General features: G+C 34.0%; 3 protein-coding genes across 3 annotated transcripts; all 3 read left to right on the top strand.

The window, feature by feature from the left end:
• Positions 1 to 1,318: 1,318 nt before the first annotated feature.
• LOC114188688 (sodium/hydrogen exchanger 6-like) lies at positions 1,319 to 9,806 on the top strand. The gene is made up of 22 exons (XM_028077284.1): positions 1,319 to 1,666; positions 1,747 to 1,798; positions 1,884 to 1,943; positions 2,055 to 2,079; positions 2,271 to 2,356; positions 3,369 to 3,480; positions 4,699 to 4,761; positions 4,920 to 4,939; positions 5,026 to 5,120; positions 5,257 to 5,285; positions 5,383 to 5,414; positions 5,515 to 5,562; positions 5,661 to 5,721; positions 6,207 to 6,304; positions 6,397 to 6,472; positions 6,585 to 6,604; positions 6,782 to 6,879; positions 7,019 to 7,128; positions 7,454 to 7,555; positions 8,396 to 8,493; positions 8,579 to 8,658; positions 9,243 to 9,806. Exons 1-22 carry the CDS (start codon positions 1,483 to 1,485, stop codon positions 9,293 to 9,295), a joined length of 1,602 nt encoding a protein of 533 aa, XP_027933085.1. The 5' UTR covers positions 1,319 to 1,482; the 3' UTR covers positions 9,296 to 9,806.
• A 972-nt stretch (positions 9,807 to 10,778) lies between these two features.
• Positions 10,779 to 14,624, top strand: LOC114187504 (protein ENDOSPERM DEFECTIVE 1-like). The gene is given in 7 exon segments (XM_028075766.1): positions 10,779 to 11,535; positions 11,538 to 11,922; positions 12,726 to 12,845; positions 13,164 to 13,280; positions 13,403 to 13,492; positions 13,949 to 14,056; positions 14,163 to 14,624. Coding segments are annotated over 7 exon segments (1,470 nt in total). The 5' UTR covers positions 10,779 to 10,972; the 3' UTR covers positions 14,250 to 14,624.
• Positions 14,625 to 17,526: 2,902 nt separating this feature from the next.
• On the top strand, positions 17,527 to 20,286 carry LOC114188849 (pre-mRNA-splicing factor CWC25 homolog). The gene is made up of 4 exons (XM_028077507.1): positions 17,527 to 17,843; positions 17,939 to 18,074; positions 18,151 to 18,318; positions 19,228 to 20,286. Exons 1-4 carry the CDS (start codon positions 17,656 to 17,658, stop codon positions 20,161 to 20,163), a joined length of 1,428 nt encoding a protein of 475 aa, XP_027933308.1. The 5' UTR covers positions 17,527 to 17,655; the 3' UTR covers positions 20,164 to 20,286.
• Positions 20,287 to 21,576: the final 1,290 nt, after the last annotated feature.

Here is a 21,576-nt window from a genome sequence, read left to right on the forward strand (position 1 = left end):
CAGGTTATACAATTTCTTCAACGCCAGAATTTCAATCATCAATTCCAAACTAATCCATAGCCTCATCATGTCAATTTGGTTCCAACAGCTTATGACCCGAAACAAAGAAGTACTATGAACAATTACAATATTTTTTTTCTCGCACAGGTACAAACAAAGAAACAATGAAATACATCTAAAATGTCAGAAAAACAATTAAGATGACACGTGTATGTAGAATAAACATAGGTAACTTAAGTATTTTATACAACACATAGGTGAGTAAATGATGAAAAAACCAATCAAATGATCAAGTGTCCAAATAATAAGTATGAGCAATTTAAGTTTTTTAGTGTACTTTATTTTCTTTTCTTAGTTATATATATAGTTGATTTAGATATTCATTATGAAGTTTCATTTTTCTCAGTCAAAATTGTAAAATTTGATGAATACAATCAAATACAATATTCAATTTTGAACATCACTTTGTATTTAATTTTGGCTAATTTTTTTTATAAAATAAATTTAATCTATATACATAGTATATATATTGAAAATGTAAACTTAAAATATTTGGTTTTATAACAATAATATATATTAAATTTATTTACTTTTAGAATGACAATTTCTAAACTTAAAACACGTCTTATTAATTAACAGAACAAAACTTCCACAATCATATTACGTGCCAATTAAACAATCAACCTCACGCAAAAAGAAGAAAAAAACACTTCTTATCTTAAATAAAGTTCTTAAGATAGAAAGTAGAAACACTTTTATTTTGTCACTAGTACTGTGAGGAAAAGTCAAGAGTGCACTTTTTATGGTTACGTGACTCAGCACGCGAAATGGGACAGACAAAAACGAAACATTGACTCGCCTGTGTTTTATAATAGGACAGAATGTTTAATATGCATAACTAATTACAAATATCTTTGCATTATTAATTAATTAAATAAAAACTATTTCACGTAATATTATTTTATTACTATTTTCATTAGAAACAGTGTTAGATTGAAATATATATTATATATTATATAGTGTTTTTAGAAGGTGAAATCGTTAATATGTGTGAGGAGAAATTGTTGGACGGTTAATTAGTAATGGTGAAAAAAAGGTTGACAAGCCAAAAACTAATGTAAAACAAATTTAGTTATAAAAAATATTATGATATTAATAAATTTATACTCATTAACAATTTTTAAAAAATTATCGTAAGGGTGAATAATTTATATTTAGAGTTTTATTTACAATTTTCTTATTGAACAGCACCATAAAAAAATATTATAGTTAAATTGTGTGTACATTTTTTTTTTACTATTATTTATTGGTTTCGTGCGGAGGCGGAGTCCAAGAGGTAAGAAGAGTGGAGAAAAGAAATTGGAAGAGAGAATCTGATCAGAACAGAGTTGTTGAGAGAACCGCGTTCTGTTCTGATTCGCCAAGAATTCAGCGATCCAAACGCAATCGGAAGCAATCGGTTAATTGCTTCCGGCAAGGACAATGGCTTCGGAGATTGAAATTTCTCCGGCCGACGCTCGCAAGGCTCCCGGCAAGGAGCAGCAAGCGGCCGGCGTCGGAATCCTTCTGCAGATCATGATGCTCGTCCTGTCTTTCGTCCTCGGCCACGTTCTCCGTCGCAAGAAGGTTTACATCATCCCCGAAGCCAGTGCTTCTCTTCTCATAGGTACCTTCCCTTCCCTTTCTTCAACCTTTTTTTTTTTTTCTTTGTCCCCTTTTTTTAACCTAACAACTTTTACTCTCCAGGGTTAATTGTTGGCATTCTAGCAAACATTTCGAACACCGAGACTAGTATCAGGTTATTTTCACCAATAATAAACTCCGTTATTGGTTCTTTGAGTTTATTTTCTGGAGCTGACATTTGGAATGTGGAATTTGTACAGGGCGTGGTTCAATTTTCACGAGGAGTTTTTCTTCCTGTTCCTGCTACCTCCTATCATATTATATCCTCTGATAGATACCGTTATTGTTTTTTTTTCCCTCGAAATTTTAGTTATTTGTTTTATTCATGTATTGTGGCTACCCTATGTCGTGTTTTTCTTGACTCCTCGTACTCAGTCCGGGTTCAGTCTCGCACCTGTGAGTTCCTCCACTGTGGTCTTTTGTCTACAAAGCTAGAACATCTTTTGAGAATTTGTTTACTGAAAAAGAATCGCTCTATATGTTCAGTAGAGAAGCTCTCAGAAACTCTTTTAGCCTGTACCCAAACGGGTCTTCTGATCTCTAAAGACAAGCCTTTTGACTTGGTGTTAATGGTTATTCATTTGCAGAAACCCTTTTTCTCGAATTTTGGAGCAATAGTCACATTTGCTATATTCGGCACCTTTATAGCTTCAATTGTTACGGGTATCTTGGTGTAAGTTTTTTTACCTCTCTTTTAGTGTAACTGGTACGCGTTCTTATTAGGTTAATCTGTAGAAGTTCTTTTATATAAGTTCTCTTGGTTTTTTTTTTCTTAGAACTTTTTATGGTGAAACTCATCCAGGCATACCTTTATCAATCTTGAATCTTGGATAGTGGTCTTTATCAACTAACTTTGAAAATGCTATAGAGAGATAAAGGGAAGCAGGATGACCACCATTTAAATGTTATGAAGGTTTTAAATTGTGGTCATGTTAGTGGTAGTGTTTTCGCTGCAATCCTTGATATTGTGGTATATTGTTGACAAATGCGGTCAATGCAGTCATAATTGTGGTAGCACTAATCCTAAGAATTTTGCCCTTGAGGCTGAAATTGCAATTGCAGGTTTTAAACCTTAGTTAGAATGCATATTAAATATCGTATTCTACTTATAAATACTCATAATCAAAACAAAATGCCAAAAATTAAAGAAATTCATGATAAAGAATAGCTCACAAGTTAAAACACAATTACCATCACTGTTGAACCAATAAAAATATGATAGTGATGTCAAAAAATGAAACATGGTAGTGAAAATAATGGAAAATGAATATAGCAAATTAGATAATAATAATTATCCTAATGTGAGCTGGGAAGGAGAAGAAAAAATAACACATGAAAAAGAAGTCTTTTAAAATGTTTAGGAACAGAGGTAAAAACAAAGGTTACTTTTTTGAGCAATATTGTACCTGTAAACCCCCCACAAATGGTGTTCAAGGGTAACAATGGGTTTTTTGAAGGCTGTATCATGGTAGTTCTGCTATCCCGCAGAAAAATCCATTTTTTCCAGTATCGGGGCCACAATGGCCGCCGTTGAAAATCACTCTACTATTTGAATCTCACAGCGGCTGAGGGCACCTCCTCTCCATTCCACTATTCTACTATAGTGCAGCCATCGTGTGCTATTGATTGTATTGTATGAGGAATTTTTTCAGTTAATTGCTAATTATTTTTCCTCTACGCTGCAGTTATCTTGGTGGTTTGCTCTTTCTAATGTATAGGCTACCTCTCGTAGAGTGCCTGATGTTTGGTGCTCTTATATCAGCTACCGATCCTGTAACTGTTTTGTCCATATTCCAGGTGATTTTCCTCTTTATTTTGTAATTCGTCCGTTTATACCTGTAGTCTGTTAGTCCATTAGCATGTTTCGATATATCCTAGTTTGTGATCCATAAGGCTCTTTAATTTAATCCAGTATGCATGTCCAATACAAAAGGCAGCAGAACGTCAATAACCTGGGTTGATTAGCTTTCCCTCCTATGTCTGCTTTTTTTGCCCATTTTTCTACATTTTTCACAAAAGTTCAAATATTGGTTTAGATTATCATAACATTTGGTATAATGACAGATAAATTATGAATCACAAAAGATATCAGTATATAGCATATTTTCATCAATAGTATGTAGCAGGAAAATAACATGAAGCCTAAGTGAGGAAAATTTAAAACTTTACAAATCTATAATATTCTACACCATCAACTCATCAAAAACTGGATGAAGTGGCCAATTTATGAATCACATTAGGGATTTGTACCATAGTTATCACCCTGAGATTGGGGTTCGTAAAAGCAAGAGTGGGATGACCTCCATTATATATATATATATATATATATATATGTATATATGTATATATGTATATATTATAAGACGAACTAAATAATTTATACTACACTTATATGTAATAATCAAAACCACCAAATAAAAGAAATTCAGGATAAACCATTATTAAAGTTTACACTCACAAAATCACCATCAATCTAGGGCCAGTAAAAAATTGGCAGAAATTAAGGTCAAAACAGTGGTAAATTGTGGAATGTTTTACCTCCTAGAAACCACCCCAAACAATGATGTTTGAGGCAATGCTGTTAAATGGCAGCACCATGGTGGAATGGGTGTGGTGAATTCTTTGCCAACTGCCGCAGGCAATTTGTGAAGGGAGGTCTGTTTCAGCAGTGCCATAGGCTGCTGCAATGGTATCTTTATATGGCGGAATTTCGCTGTTCTGTCATCCACCTTTGATAGTTCTAGGGGTAATGCCTTTAAACCTTTATCATGGTAGTGCTGCTATATATATCTTGTAAAAGCTTGCTACTTCGGCCGCTATTTGAGGCCCATAGTGGCCTAGGCCCACTCCACTTTCCTGTTAGAGCTTGCTATTGACCACTAAACATTGGGCTCTCCTATTTTCTTAGGTCATCTTCTGTTTTCCTTCGTAATAATTCTGACTGTATGCACAATAAATCTATATCATATGATATATATAATTTCTAACTTGGAACTTCACCTTTGTTATTTGCAGGAGCTGGGCACTGATGTCAATCTATATGCCTTGGTTTTTGGGGAATCCGTTTTGAATGATGCAGTAAGTTCCTGTTGCTAGAGAATATACATTTTTTTTTGCTGCAGTGCAGATGTTGTTAAAGATAGATAATGCTAATCCGCTGATCTTTTTCATTATTTTTGTAACGAATTATTTGTTATTTCTTTTTGTGGTAACCCTCCCTCTTGTGTTATGGGCAGATGGCAATTTCTTTGTACAGGTATTTGAACTTCTGAAGTATATGGCTTTTATCTGAAGTACCAATATCATTAAGGTTCACTTTTAACTTAAGCACGTACTTTGCAGGACCATGTCATCTGTTAAAGCTCATCCATCTGGACAAAATTTATTCATGGTGGTTGTTCGGTTTTTGGAGACTTTTGTAGGGTCAATGTCAGCAGGTTGGTCTTTATAAAATGTTCTGTTTTGGTTGTGGTTCAGGGGAGTAGGGGGACCTCACAAAGGGCTAGTTTTATTTTGTTAACTTTGCATCATAGATGCTAATCCTTAGTTGTGATTCATTTGGTGATTTTGCAGGTGTCGGTGTTGGATTTATATCTGCTTTGATATCCTTTGAAATCCATTATTGTCCTATATATTTGTAGTACAAATTTTTTCAGATTTAAAAGTAAAAATATATTGTGAAACCTTGACTACCAGAACCTATTTAAGTATGCAGGATTAGATATTGACAAGTAAGTATTTTATATTAGTTTTCAACGGGAAGATTTGTTGTTTGATGATTACATCATGTTTGGAATAAACTGATTAGAAGAATTTTATGGTTCCATCCAGCCTTCAAAACTTGGAAAGCTGTCTATTTGTCCTTTTCCCATATTTCTCGTAAGATGTCTTCTTGGATCATTTGTTCATACTTTTCATACAATTTTCTCAACTTTCACTCATGATGTAAGTCAATACAAAAATATTTTCATTTTTAGGTACATGCTTGCTGAAGGCCTTGGTCTCTCTGGTATTGTTTCAATACTGTTCACTGGAATAGTAAGTGCATATTATTTACACACACATTCGAGGAGGGATTAAATTACACTGGTGTAAGTTACACCAAATATTACACCGTTAATAATTTTATATATAATGTGAATTTTGTCAATCCAAGCTTTAAATTATAATTTAATATCATTGTGATTATTATGTGTAATTTTGTTACATTGAACCACAATAACAAGACAATTAAATTATTAATATTTTAGTATATTTTGAAAATCACTTCAATCTTAATCTATATAAAAGATGCATCAAGCAATTTTAGATTAATATGAAGTTTTGTATATATGATCTATGTGATAGAAACTTTCAATCTAACAATGACTTTTAAAAAAAATATGATCCAAGCGCAAGATATTGAACAGTGTAACATTTGACATAACTTACATGGTGTAATTTGATCCACACACCACACACACATTCTGTGTTTCATGTCCATTTAATACATCTTTATGAGTATTCTTGTGTTTTTGTTTTAGGTCATGAAGCATTATACGTATTCCAATTTGTCACAAAGTTCTCAAAGATTTGCTTCAGCCTTTTTCGAGTTGATATCATCTTTAGCTGAAACATTTGTGTAAGGAGAATTTCATTTGTGTTTCTTACCCTGTGGTGTTTAGACATTTCCTCTGAATGATATGTGCACACCTTTTGTCTTATGTTGTACAGATTTATATACATGGGCTTTGATATTGCTATGGAGCAACATAGCTGGTCACATGTTGGATTTATATTCTTCTCCATTGTATCCTTTTTGGCCCACAAATTGGAAGTGTAGTGATATGTTAGTTATATCACCTTAGGGTTTTATTCTTTTGTCGGTGCTTCTTCCTTAACCCATATAATAACCACTTCAGATATTTATCGGAATTGCAAGGTATTTAATTTATACTGATTGATATCATTTTATGTTTTTGATTACTGTGACACATGCTCATTTCTGGCATTTTTGATAGTTTCTCTACAGCAATGATTTGTATGCATTTTAAGCATATTTATACTTTTGCATTTCTCTTAGAAGTTGTAAATTATATTCTTGGGTTGCTACGTGCAGGGCTGCAAATGTCTTTTCTTGTGCTTATTTGGTCAATCTGGTTAGACCCAGTCATCGAAAGATACCTCCAAAACATCAGAGGGCGCTTTGGTACAGTGGTAAGAAATTGAATAACACATAAATCATGTAATTTACTGTGAAAGGTTGATTAATTCTGTCTATGAAATGAACCGCTTCCTGCCTCTGGCATATTCTAAAATGTCATGCCTAAGTTGTTTACCTTGTGCATGTGAATAGGACTTCGAGGAGCAATGGCTTTTGCGCTTGCTCTGCAATCCGTTCATGATCTTCCAGAAGGACATGGACAGACCATCTTTACTGCAACTACTGCTATAGTTGTCTTGACGGTAGGCACACTCTTGTCCATCCACTAAACTAATTACTGTAAAAAATAAATATGGCGGTAGTGTAAGGTACTTGACCATGTTGTACATCGTGTACATTATAAATATTATTTGCATACACAGTGCCTATAAGGGCAAAAACTGAGTGTAGGGAAGATAAGAATTTGAGGTGGATGAGTAATATAAGATCAGTGACGTGTTGTTAAAGGTTGGTCCTATTCATTTAATTTTCATATTCGGGTTATTAGTAGCTAGGTAACTTTTATCCCCAGCTTTTTTAATTCCCATCCCTGAGCAGTAATTTCAACACCAAACATTATTTTTTCAGGTATTGCTAATTGGTGGTTCGACGGGTACCATGCTGGAAGCTCTAGATGTTGTAGGTGGTGATGATGATAGCCCTTTGTCTTCTTCAATTGGTACTATCACAGTAAGTTTTACAACAAATAATACCATTTAAGACATTGTTTTTGGTGTATTCTACTTTTATGGAGTTTCTTACGTCTTTTACCCTGAAGTTTGCATTTGGAAGCATCACACATCACTATTAGGAAGATGAAAGACTAGATAGTAGCTGGGCTTTATGACTTAACAGTCAGTCATGCATATATCATTTTGGTTTAGTCATTTAGTGAAGTTATGTAGGATGAGAGGGTCTTTTGCTTTCTTAATTAGCAGAAACATGCAGGAAGGGAATTCTGCTTTACTATTAAGATTTGGGTGGATCTAGTTTATAGCTATGTATAAAATTAACTTTCCCTTTTGGGAGGACAACTTTCTTTTGGTAGAAATAATATGCTACATTTGGTACAGAAAGAAGTGGAAGCATGCATTGAAATTATGATTATTTATGAATGACTTGCGTCCAAAATAGAAGTTATTGACCACTCGATTGTGGAGAGAGACTAAAAAGAAACTCCTAGCCTATGAAGTAGAGGGTAAAGATCTCCCTGGCTGATGGAATTCTACTTGCCAAGCATGCCCAACCAAGTAGCAAGTGTTTGGTTTAATTATCCCATGCTAAACTGATGGCTGGGCAAATCATGCTTCATGTCACTTGCAAAGTTCTTATTGTGTGTGATTTTAATTTTAAGTCTCCATGTCCTGTAATGATTTTTTAATATCAAATTGTTTGTTTTATTACAAAATTAGATCACTGAATTCTGACAGTCCCAAAATGACTCTGACAATGGATAATATTTAACTGAATGAATCTACTTATTTAATTGATTCTCTTTCAAATAATGTATTTTGGTTTTTTTTTTGCAAGAATTTTGATGGAAACAACGGTTATATTGCTCCTCCTTACAATGAAGAGTCATCTTCAGGGAACAAAATCAAGATGAAGCTAAAAGAATTCCACAAGAGGTATTGCATATGTTCTGAAACTGCAAATATGGCTAGGTATGTAATGATATTGCCAGTCTAATTTCTCTCTGCTTCTTCATTGCAGTGCTGCATCCTTTACAGCATTTGATAAAAACTACCTGACCCCATTCTTTACAACTCAAAATGGAGATGAAGATGATGAAGGTAAGTTTTATGGAAAATTGTCATTCTCACTGAAATATTAATGAAGTAAATAGGAGGAATAGGAAGCAAGGATATGACCTAGACATGGGTACATGATAGGTTTTGAAAATCATAGGACAACACGTGGCTAAGATATTACATATAAAATTGCTAATAAAAAAATATTACATATAAAGTTAATAAATATTAAATTGGGAGAACTTTTATGTTTAAAAATGATCATGAATTTGTACCGTTGTTTAATTATTGAGGAATTCCAATTTCTACCAGTATATATGTTTAAAAAGTAAAAGTAAGTTACTGTAAAAAAAATAAGTAAAAGTAAATTCTTTTTTATAGGATTCGTTGTTGTGATACGGCTATGCGTGAGCCCATTTAGAAGTGTTCGTACATCCTTAGGTTGAGTATTCAGTATAGTTTGTATTTAGAAGTGTTTAAAATAATTATTTTTCATCCATGTTCCTGGAGTTATTTTTACACTTTGACTTTTTTTTTTTTTTAAGGTAACGAGTATTTTAGGTGTGAAGTAATTTTGTTTTGACATTAACTATATTCCCGCAATTTGTTATTCTTGATTTTGACAGCCGAGCCTTTTACTTCTACAAGATCGGGATTTCATGGGCAGAACCGCTATTAGACATGATTCCTTCCAGACAACATACTGCATGCGATTTTGTACATAATTTCCGTCACGCATTTTATAGATAGCTCGTAGGAATTGGCACGATACAGGGATCTAATTTACCTCCTACATTATTCCAAGTTGTACGATTGAGAATGTGAAATCTCATTAGGTTGGAGTTTGGACAACATCATCGCGGCAGATGTAGCTAGCATATTCCTCTGCCATGAAGTTGGAGGTTTATAATTTGGATCTCACCCACTACACATGCATTTATACAGGTTTTCTTTACTTAGAGAAAATTCGTGTTCACCCCACCATTGTGACAGTGAAATTATATCATCCCAAAATGAATACAGTCATGGAAAATTATACCACAAAATAAATACATCATGGACTACGGATGAGTCCTTTTACAGGTAATTTAAGAGTGGTGAATAGTAGTTGGCGAAGAAGCACATTACTTGTAAATTTTCAGGACGTTGAGATGTTTATTTGTTAGTAGAGTGTCATTTTAAATCTTAAATGCTTTTCATTTTGTTAAATTTAGTTAAAAGGGACGATTTATAATGAAGTAGTTATGTTTTGAATGTTTTTACTGCACAAGTTTTACTCAAGCGAAGTGGCAGACTCGAGCAATTTAACTTCAGAATTGATTTTGGAACAAAAATTTCGGTGTAACAAAGACCAAACTAGAACTAAATAAACTACTCAAGGAAAGAATAACCAAACGCATTCAGTCACATTGTTACGTTCTAGTATTGGTTTAAAAAAAGTCATTATTAAAACAATTTTATTACATTTTTACTGATTTCATTTTTAATAAATAATATACCCAAAATTTTATCATAATTTATTACTTAAAATGTATATAATTATTGTAATATTTGAAAAATTAGTATTATTTCCATCTTGCATTTCATAAAAAAAAAGAGTTTAGTTTTAGCTTTTTTTTTTTAATTCTTAAAAACTACAAAAGAATATTGATATATGGAGTATAAAAAAGATAGAATAAAAATATAATTTTAGAGGGAGGAAATCATAAATTTGTTAAGTAAAATAAAATTCACTAATGATTTACATTTATTTGTTTTTCAACTAATGATGGAAGGCAGCTCTTAAGCTATATCATAAGTTTTTCTTTCCAGGTCAAAGCCAAAAGTTTCATCTCTCTAAAGTCACCTTATTCAATAACTACAACAGTAAATTAAAAAAAAAAAATTGGTAAAAAATCTTATATTTTATTCTTCTACAAGATAAAATGACCACAATTATACCTCATACCGTGCATCGAATTTTCCTTTTTTTATTGGTTGTCCAATTGACACGAACATGAACAACCTTGTTTTATAAATGAACCAAAGGCTAGCCATAGCAGCAATCAGAAAGGCTCCTATCCCAAATACAAATAAATATGTTTGACGAGAAACAAGTGGCATTATTTATTACCCATTACGAAACAACAACACACAACAAAAACTAACATTAAAAAAAAAAAAAAAACTCTTTATCGATATTTGAAATTAGAACCGTTACAACGTAAACACACATCCCCAACGGCTACTTCTCCTTCCATTCCAACCCAAACCCTTCCTTCTTCTCCCCCAATCACTCAAAACTTCTCCTCATCTCTTTCACACCCACCACTGTTCCCTCACCTAAATCTCCATTTTCATCCATTTGGGGTTTCCCATGGTGCAGGTTCAGATCATGCAAGAGGACAACCCCGATCTCACCGCCCCTCCGCTCCCTCCTCCGCCTCCCCACCAGCGCCGCCCGAGGGTCCGAGAGGTCAGCTCCCGGTTCATGTCCCCCGCCGTGCAGCGCCGCCCGCGGACAGATCCTGATTCCGCCGCCGCCGACGAGAACTCCGAAACCCCATTTCCAATGGGATGTTCCGTCTCTCAGAGAAAACAACCACAACGTTCCTTGAAGCTTTTCAAAGAGAACAACAACGGACACGAACAGGTTCCGCCACACCCTTCAAAATCGTGTTCTGGCAGAATCGGCAGCGGCAATTCCACACCTTGTGTTTCTAGGCCTGGCACTCCCACTCCCTCGGTTTACGTGTCTTCAAGGTATAGACTCTCACAACAACACCATAGTAACCATCACCATCATAGGTTTGCAAATGGCATGGCTTCAGCTGCTGAGAAATTGATGCAAGCCAGTGGGCTGAATCAGGCCAAGCCTAATGCTGCTTGCTCCAGTGATGATTCTGGGGTGAACTGCAGTGTTCAGTCACTTCCTGAATTGGGGACAGGGATATGTTGCTTCAGTCCAATTTGTCTGTGGGTGAGATAATTGGGGGTAGCAATAGTGGGGACTTGAAATTTCGCCACCCTTCGCCATTGTCGCGGTCGGTTAATTTGCCTTCTTCTGGAACTGAGAAGCAGCCTCCTTCTTCAGTCTCCAAACAGCATGGGAATGGAAATCAGTTGGCTAAGTCAGGGGGACTTAGTTTGCCTCCTGTTCCTCCTCAGAGTTTAAAGCCAGCAGTGGATGTGAGGAGAGGGAAGAAAGGGTCCGGTCATCAGGAAGATGTGCATTCCCTTAGATTGTTATATAATCGTTATTTGCAATGGAGATTTGCCAATGCCAAAGGGCACACCACGATGAAGGCTCAGCAAGTAGAAAGCCAGGTTAGTCACCCTTTCACTTTCTTACTTGTCAGTAAATTACAAATGTTACAGTGGTAGTGATGGTACAACAGAAAATTGCAATCATCTGGCTAGGCAGTTTTTTTATGATCATGATTCTTAGTCCAGAGGGATAGAACAAGAAGAGGGATAGAACAAGAAGAGGGATAGAACAAGAAGAGGATACTTGGAAGGTTGATTGATTGTGAGTTAGAAGGTGGATCACTGTTTTAGTTACACTGCAAAAACTGGACTTGGGGTAATGCTAAAATGGCTTTGATTGTGCCGTGAAAGTAATTTTTCCCCCGGAGTACGTTACATCATAGCTATGAGTTTGTTTGTGGTTGTTGTGACTACTGGATGCGATTGGGTGTGATGTGTTGTTATGGCTTAGTTATAGTGAACAGCAAATAATACAAAGGAATACGTCTCTGTTTGTTTCTAGTGTATTGTAGTTCTCTTTTTTTTTTTTTGCAAGTAACAAAAAGCATATTCTTAAACTGTTTGCACAAGTTCAAATAAGTTTTTTCTAGTGCTCCCTTGCTGACCTGAGTCTGAACTGTCCATCACATCTTCATTTACTGAACTTTGAGTCTTGTTTTATTTCAAATTATACTTTTACAAAATTGATATGGTCTTTTGGACAAGTATAAACTTACTTTCGAGTAGTGAGTCTTGGTATAAACTGCTCAGTATTTTCAGTTGGTTAAGATATAGCTTATTAGCTTAAAGTATGTGACTATATTGTACAATTTGATCCATTTCACTAAACTATTTGTTATTTTTCCTCTTCTTGTTCCTTGCAGAAAGTACTATATTCCCAAGCAATGAAAATATCAGAAATGCGTGAGTCTGTAAACAAGAAACGCATTGAACTGGAATTTTTGCGGAGATCAAAGACTTTGACAAGTATTCTTGAAGCACACGTAAGGCTACCAATACTTCTGAAAGCTACTTTTATAAATTTTCATTCAAGTCCCAAGAGCAATGTTTCTGGTCTGTGAAGAAAAAACAATTGTTTGTTGACCTTCCTACGTAACCAACTCATGCAATTAATATGTGTGTGTGTGCTGAAGTCGAATTAAGTAGATGATACCCATTAATTCCATAACAATGATATTTAGTCAAATGATCAAGGAGCCTTTCTTCTCCAAGTGTGCTTTATGAGTAATCATTTTAATTATATATATGTACAGTAATAATCAGTATCAGCAATTTGAATATTTCTTTGGATTAAATTACAGATTCCATATCTAGATGAGTGGTCTACTATGACGGAAGAATATTCAGTCTCGATTACTGAAACAATTCAGGCTTTAGTGAATGCCTCGGTGCAACTTCCAGTTGGTGGGAATGTTAGAGTATGATTACTAATCCCCATCTCAAGCTTGTTTGTTATCTGATGGTGTTTATTTTGTTTCTAATATGCTTATTCACTGGGAATTGTGCAAGGTCAAACTCACAAAAATATATTATGCCACAGGTTGATGTAAGAGAGGTGAGGGATGCTCTTAATTCAGCATTGAAGATGTTGGAGACAATGATTTCCAACATCCAAAGATTCGTGCCCAAGGTGAGACAAAATGAAAGAATGGAGCCTTCTCCTTACTTTTCTTACTCAGTGTTGTAGCCTAAAAGGTTCATCAGTGTCGTCAAATTTGGGCTAGTAATTAAATCGGTGAAGGTCACTTAAATGTTTATTGGTTAAATTGTGGTTGAATGTGCAAGAATAAAATATAGATTTAATTTATGTAATATAGCAAGCAATAAATTGATATAAATATTAAGAAAACTAAGTAAAATTTCCATATGTAATGACTGTATATAGGGTTGTGGACCAATTAAGTGTTTGGTTTTCCATTCAGTTTGTCGAACTGACCAATTTGAACCACTTTTAATAACCACATAGGGTTTAAAAGGTGAGGTTCTCTAAAAATTCAGTTGAAGAAAAATACACTTGAGAATGTCCAGTTAAGTTAAATTGCACATAATGCATGTTGCACTGACAATAAAACTATGTCAAACTCAGGCAGAAGAAATAGATATTTCTATTTCAGAATTAGCCAGAATTGCCGGAGGGGAAAAAGCACTTGTTGGAGAATGTGGAGATTTATTGTCAAAGACATACAAATCACAGGTTTGTCCTGCTCTAGTAATGGTTGAGTTCTACCGTGATGCTTATGTTTCTGCAGAGTACTGTTTATCTCCTGCAGTTTATTTCATATCTTGAAGCCAATTTTCAGGTGGAGGAGTGCTGCTTAAGGAGTCAACAAATACAATTGCATTCATTTTGCCTTGAGAATAAGAACAAAGAAAGAACCAACAGCTGATAACACAATTGAAAGTTAGTTGTGGAAGTCCTACCCACATCTAATGTTTGATAGCGGATGAAAGAGCATCAACAGTACAAGACCTGCGGATTCATATATGTGTTCACATTCTTTTTCCATTAGTTGAGAAAAGAGGGAAGAGAGGAACATGATCATACGGAAAATTTGTTTTGTTTTGGGTTGTTGTCTCAACTCTCAAGAAGTTCCACAACCATTGTATTCTTATCAATGTAAACCTCCATAGTCACCATCCATCTCTTCCCCATTTCACACTCATTGGATGTCAATAATAGTAATAGGACACTTTGTCCTTGAATGAATGAAATGTTTGCAGATTGGTGTTCTTTCCTTTTTTCAGCTAAAACCTCATTCATACACATGTTTGCAGAAAAATAATTGAGTTAAATTTATTTCTATCATTTTTCTATTGATTCTGTAATCAAATTTATAGTTTTTTTATTCATACACCTCTATTTTTCTCTTACTTCTAGATAGCAAAAACCAGAAAAATGTTAATTCATGCGTACTATTATTATTTTATATTCACAGAGAAATGTTATATAGGATAATAATAATAATAATAATAAACTAAAATAAATTAACATTTTAACAGAATGTTTAAAATGGTCCTCATTTTGACAAAATGTTTAAAATGATTCTCATTTTTTACGGAATGTTTAAAATGGTCTTCATTTTCGCAATTCGTGTTTTATTTGGTCATTTTCTGTAACGCCGTTTAAATCATTTTACAGGTGACATGATTTGTATTAGGGTTTAGATATTTGGGGATAAATAAGGGAGCTAGGGTTTTGGTAAGGAATGTTTGGGCAGTTGGTGAGTTTTAACAATCTTGTTCCTCCATTGTACGGTCGCAACCTTCTTCCTTTACCTAGTTGTAATCGTTGGAGGCAGCTGTGTTGTATCACTTCGTGCATTGTTGGTGGTTCAACGAGAAATGGATTAACCCCGAATATTGGTAGAAAATTTTTGGTACAATCTGTTTTTATTTTTGTGTTAATAATAGATTGGTTTTAATTTTTGGTTTATTGATTCACAGAGTGGTAGTTCCAATAATGTGGGCTGCAACTTTTTCAAATGATGGTGTTGATGAAAAGATATCATCATCATGACACAAATGAAGCAGATTAATGATTTGAAGAAGTCATTGAATGTTGCTGAGAAGAGACTGCAATTAGTAATAGGGTTCACTTGTGTTGTTATTGTATTATTCGTATTGTTATTGTGTGTAATCTTTTAAAGTCCAATTTGTTTTGTACTATTGTTAAATGAAGAAATGAATTAGTTTGATTATGTTGATATTAGTCCCAAAATGTTCAAAATGACATCTTAATCTGAGCATTGAAGTAAATGATATTGATCTAAGCTTGGGAAAAATTAAATTGATCTAAGTCTGGAAGAAGTTAAATTCATAACATTAATTCATCCTCATCAAAATGCACTACATCAATGTTTGGAAAAAGTGAAATTGAACGAAGTTTAAGAAAAGTCAAAATGCAGTACATCAATAATGAATTCTACATAAGAAATTCCAAAAAATAACTAAGACGTTTGTAGCTGCTATCATGACCTCTTCCTAATCTGTAATTTCATCCTAAATTGCTGAAATGGCAGTTGGTGCATTCTCAACAGTTTCAGCAGTTGGTGCATTCTCAGCCGTTTGGGCATTTGGTGCCGTCTCAACAGGTGTTGCAGTCTGCTCATCCACAAACTTATTTGGGCAATTGTTCCTGTTATGTCCAATCTGACGGCATATGCTACATTTTTTTCTATGGCCTCCTTTGCTGATTTGTGTATTATCCTTTTTCAACTCCCACTCTTCCAACCTTCTTTTTTCTTTTTTTTTTTTCTTGGGTCTTCCTAGTAAAATCCTCTTATGTGGTGGATGTACGTCAGGGTAGAGAGTTCTTTCCCATAAGACTTTTCTTGGTGGCCCACCTTTCCATTACATAAACTCTGATTTTATGGAGCATCGTGATTACAGGTTTGCCTCTTGCATCCACTATGACACTATTAAAAGCTTCACTCATATTGTTGACAATTGTGTCGCATATGGCTCGACCACTAAATTTAGAATTGGACCAGAACCTGCATGACTAATAGCGTCAATATTGATATCAGGTATTTGTACAAAAACCAGGTATTTGTACAGAAATCAGGTATTTGTACAAAAACCAGGTATTTGTACAGAAATCAGGTATTTGTACAGTAGAGATACTTTGGAGGTATATCAATAAGATAATGTAAGAATCAATATTTAACTCTTTAATTGTTAACATCACTATTTCCCACTTACCTCGTTAATGATGATTAACTAAAAAATTGAAATGAAGAGCGCAACTGCAATCCAATGATGAATGACAAGTATTAGCTACTTTCTCTGCAAATCTGAGCTCAAGAAAGATGAAGAAATTTCCCTAATTGCAAAATTTCCCTAAATTGAAAATTAACGTTAATTAGCCATATGTACAGTACACTAAACATATCCTAATACAAACCGTACCACCTGTACAATGCTCCGTTAATTATTTAAACGACCTTACAGTAAATGACCAAATAAAACACGAATTGCGAAAATAAGGACCATTTTAAACATTCCATAAAAATGATCATTTTAAACATTATGTCAAAATGAGGACCATCCGCAACAAACACTACGAAAATGAGGACAAAAAATGTATTTAAGCCTTCTTTTAATAAACACATTATGTTGTATTTATTATTATATTTTTCATTGACTATAATATAGTAGTTATTTTGAAATCTACTAACAAATTTAGTTTTTGTCAAAGATAATTAATTATTAATATATATATATATATATATATATATATATATATATATATATTTCTCTTACTTCATAAACATTTATCTATTCATATCAATTACAACAGATCATCTATCAAATATTATTTGCATATTGGATAACATAGCTAATATCAACATTATCACTACTAAAATGCATTTTGATTCTCTTAATTTGTACAACAAGATAATAAATATTTTATTTTTCCCAAAGATAAAGTATTAATGATTATTTTTGTTTTTTTAAATACATAAATTTTTTTAAATTCGTGTAAATCTATAAAATTCTTTCAAATACCCATGATTCTCAACGGTAAAAGTCTATTAAAAAAGTATTACAATATTAAACAATGTTAATCTTTGTGATTTTTTTGGCCTAAACGTATTTTGAATTTTGAGTTTAATGCTCCTCTCTTAATTGTAATTACACATAATATAATTTGGTGAATTTGTAGGCACTGAAAAAAGTACATCACCATCGCATACGATATCCACATCTTTTCGTTTTCCTTTCTTCGTTTCGTTTTAGGGTTTTACGTTGTGCTTTGATTCTAAAATCCAATCGAAACAGTGAGGGAGAGAAATGGCGTTGAAATTTTTGAACAAGAAGGGATGGCACACAGGAAGTTTGAGGAACATAGAGAACGTGTGGAAGGCTGAACAGAAGCATGAAGCGGAGCAGAAGAAGTTGGAGGAGCTTCGCAAACAGATGCAGGAGGAGAGAGAGCGCACCGAGTTTCGTCAACTTCAGGAGAAAGCTGGCCTCGTTCCGTAATTTCTCTTTCCTATTCAATTCAATTCCTAATTTTCGATTCGTTAGGGTTTTCATTTTTTATTTCTGATTTGTGGTTCCTGTTTGATTGCAGGCACCAGGAGAGGTTGGAATTTTTATACGATTCGGGATTGTCCGTCGGGAAATCTTCCAATTCCGAAGGATTCAAGGCACTTGAACAGTTGCCGAAATCCGATGGGACGGATGCGCCAAGCTCCTCTGCTTCTAAGGTGTGTTGTGAACAGCTAAGGTTTTTGTTTGCTGTGAAGTGGTTTACTTATGATTGAATGGGTTTGTTTGCTGTAGGAGGGGGCAAGTGTGCCTGGGGCATTGTTTGAGGAGAAGCCTCAATCTGCCAATGATGCTTGGAGGAAGCTCCACTCTGATCCCTTGCTCATGATCCGCCAACGTGAGCAGGAGGCGCTCGCAAAGATAAAAAACAACCCTGTTAAGATGGCCATGATAAAGAAATCGGTAAGTCTTTTTATTCCTTTTTTTTTTTCTGTTTTGTTTAAAATGAGATGTCATTACCTGGAATTAACAACTTCAGGTGTGGATTATCCTTCCCTTTAATGCCGGTTATGCATATGCTTAAGATGCGCTATTCCTGTTTTAGAAACTGTTTGTTTCAAAGGAACTGAGGAGAGGGGGAGGCATAAGTTGCAGGGAGAGATTATGGCCTCGTAGTTTTCCCTGCCATGTACTCTGAACTTCTAACAAAACACTAGAAGGATATCTTAATTAAAAATCCACTCACATCCAGCTAAACACTATTAAACGTATGTTAATTTTAGAAGTTCCTCTCACACCTAGTGTGGATCGCATAGTAATGAACTTTCAGTAGCAATAGGAAGAAGAATCACTTGATCCATTTTCAATAATTTAATAATCCTTTGTTTTAGGGGAAAAAGAATTGCTTATTAACCATCCATTAGTTACAATAATCCATGTAATCCTTATGCAACCCCCTCCTCCCCCCCTGGCCCAATTTTTGGGATTAGATTTAATATAGATGGATTGATTGGACTGTGAATAATGGATTACTTTCACCCTTGTGTGCAAACCTGTGTCCATAGCAGCTACGTAAGTGGCCATGCAACTTGAGGCTGCTGCTCTTTCGTAGTGACTTTTGCTTGTGTTTGATATGGTGTATAATTCTATGAATTTTAAGAATTGCACTGCTTTCGGCTAACTGATGTAGGCCTTTTATTTTTTCTTCTTCTGTGATTAGCTGATTACATTTAGATTTTGAAGAATCTTTAAATTGCATTGACATGGTAGGATGATGAAAACAATTGTTATGGTTTACCTTCAGTAAGACCTTTTGTTTAATGTTGTGTCTAATTTAGGGCTTGTCTTAATAATGCCTGGTATTGTTGTTAGATCGAAGGAAGTGATCACAAAGAAAAAGCACATAAAAAGGAAAAGAGGAAGAAGCATCGTTCTAGTAAATCAAAGCATAGAAAACAGTCTGATTCAGAAGATGAACCTACTGAAGGGAGGAAAAGAAAGACTGATAATGGAGATATTGACAAGAAGCATAATAAGAGTCAATCTGATTCAGGGTACGATTCAGGTGAAAGAGAAAATAGAAGGAAGGATCACTACGAAGACAAAAAATACAGGGAAAGATCACCCAGCCACCAACAGAGACAGAGAAAGGGCAAAGACTACGAAGAAGGAGCTAATGACAGAAATTATGGCAGGTCCAAGTCAGAAAGGAGTGTCCATGACGCTCAATCAAATCCAGGGTATGAAAGTGATGGAGAAAAGAGAAGGAGGAATCAGTATGAAGATAGAAAATACAGAGAAAGATCACCCAGTCACCAACAGAGACAAAGAAATGACAAAGATTACAAAGAAGACGGTGGTGACAGGAATTATAATAGGTCTAAGTCAGAAAGATATGGTTCAGAAGATAAGTCGAATATAGATGGTCCTAAAAGCGGAGGTGGGCGATTTTCTGAAACAAGCTCCAATAGATATTCAGGTTCTTCACATGAACGTGGATACAAACGCAGAAACGTGGCTCCTAAGCTTTCAGAGGAAGAGCGAGCTGCCAAACTTAAGCAGATGCAATTGGCTGCCGAAGTGCATGAAGAGCAGAGATGGAAACGTATAAAGAAGGCGGAGGAGTCTGATGCACGTGAAGTAGTCCAGAATAATAACGCTGGCGGCAAGAATTTCTTGGACAGTACTCAGAAAAGTGTGTATGGTGCAGGGGAAGGGGGAAGTGCATCAATAGCTGAGAGTGTTCGTCGTCGGACTTATTATTCTCAAGGAAGGTCCGGTGGTGAAGGCAATGCATTTCGGCGATGAATTCTTCACAATGTTACTCATCTCCCGCATGTGCTTTTCTTTCTTGATTCCTTTGCTGTATAATATGTGAAAACCTGTTTAATTTCAATGAAGAATTCATAGTTCACTCTTTCATGATTCCAAGTATCTAATGTTTCCCCTGTGATTTAAGATATTCATTTGGTGATTGGAAATATTTAAAGGTATGTTACGCGTACTATAATTTTATTATTATTCTCATTAATTATGATATATTCGAGACATTATATAAACAAATTATATCAATTATTAAGTTCAAAATAAGTTTTCAATTTATACTTTAAAAACTTAACTAAATTTAAAAGACAGACTTTCAATATGCTTCCATTCCAAATAACTTATTGATTTAATTTTAGGTTTAGTACTACTTTTATTTCACTTTTTTTTTTCATATAGGCTGCATATTGGATAAAAGGAGTTAATAGAGTTATTTGCTTTAAATTGGTGTTAACAACACTATAATGTTGTAAATGACATGTGAAAGTGAATAGTTGATGTTATTTATATTTTCTCATTGTCACTCTCTAAATGATGTGAATGTGTAAATCACATATAACATGGAAGGGTTGATGTTAAGGGTTGATATCATGTTTGTATAACTCAATCACATCGAAAAACACTGCCATATTATTACTTTCTATATGCATTGACTCCAAATAAATTGAAGAACTATATTAAATAATTCCGACCAATACTTAGATCAGAAATGATATTAAATCTTTAATTTCATTATAATATTTTGAATAATTTATTTTTAATTCTGCATTTCTGTTAGATTATATTTTATGTTTAATTAAGTTTTGAATTCTTTATAACTTTTTTATATTTTCGGTCGAATCTTTATTAAACTGTTTTTCTATTTATTGAGTACTTAAATTTTTATATTTTTCAATTGAGTTTTTCGTATTTAATTTATTTTGTTAACTAGATGATATAATTTTGATCTCACTTCCTTATAATCATATATTATCAAATGTAAAATTTTATGATTATTATAAAACAATGTCAATATTATTTTATATTAATCATAAAATTTCATATTTCTTAACAAAAAATTAAAAATTAATATAAGATAATTAAAAATTCATAAACTTATTAAAAACTTAAAATTAATCATTTTTTACATTATATAAAATATAATCTTAGTAAATATTTTATTTCATCCAAGCTTAATATATTTATGAAAAATGTTTTTTTACACACCAAATGTATTACGATTTCACAATCCACGTTTAAAGTATTTTACTCATAAAAAATTTACATAATTTACAATTTTTTCCAATGTTATTCACTGCACTATCCAAACTTTTCTCGTAAAACTCATCCAACCAGATTTTCAATTGATGATGGTCCACAAATTAAAATTGAGCATTTTCCAAATTACGTGTAACTTAA

The sequence above is a fragment of the Vigna unguiculata genome, chromosome 6, assembly GCF_004118075.2.
Source record: "Vigna unguiculata cultivar IT97K-499-35 chromosome 6, ASM411807v1, whole genome shotgun sequence".
In the NCBI taxonomy this organism is placed as follows: Eukaryota; Viridiplantae; Streptophyta; class Magnoliopsida; order Fabales; family Fabaceae; genus Vigna; species Vigna unguiculata.

What these genes read in the sequence shown, in the direction of transcription:
- LOC114188688 (XM_028077284.1), top strand. Translation starts at nt 1,483, where the DNA reads ATGGCTTCGGAGATTGAAATTTCTCCGGCCGACGCTCGCAAGGCTCCC. An exon ending in AACACCGAGACTAGTATCAG is followed by an intron (nt 1,799 to 1,883) that starts GTTATTTTCACC and finishes GAATTTGTACAG; the next exon opens with GGCGTGGTTCAATTTTCACG. An exon ending in ATATTTATCGGAATTGCAAG is followed by an intron (nt 6,605 to 6,781) that starts GTATTTAATTTA and finishes TGCTACGTGCAG; the next exon opens with GGCTGCAAATGTCTTTTCTT.
- LOC114188849 (XM_028077507.1), top strand. Translation starts at nt 17,656, where the DNA reads ATGGCGTTGAAATTTTTGAACAAGAAGGGATGGCACACAGGAAGTTTG. An exon ending in GAGAAAGCTGGCCTCGTTCC is followed by an intron (nt 17,844 to 17,938) that starts GTAATTTCTCTT and finishes GTTTGATTGCAG; the next exon opens with GCACCAGGAGAGGTTGGAAT. An exon ending in TGGCCATGATAAAGAAATCG is followed by an intron (nt 18,319 to 19,227) that starts GTAAGTCTTTTT and finishes TATTGTTGTTAG; the next exon opens with ATCGAAGGAAGTGATCACAA.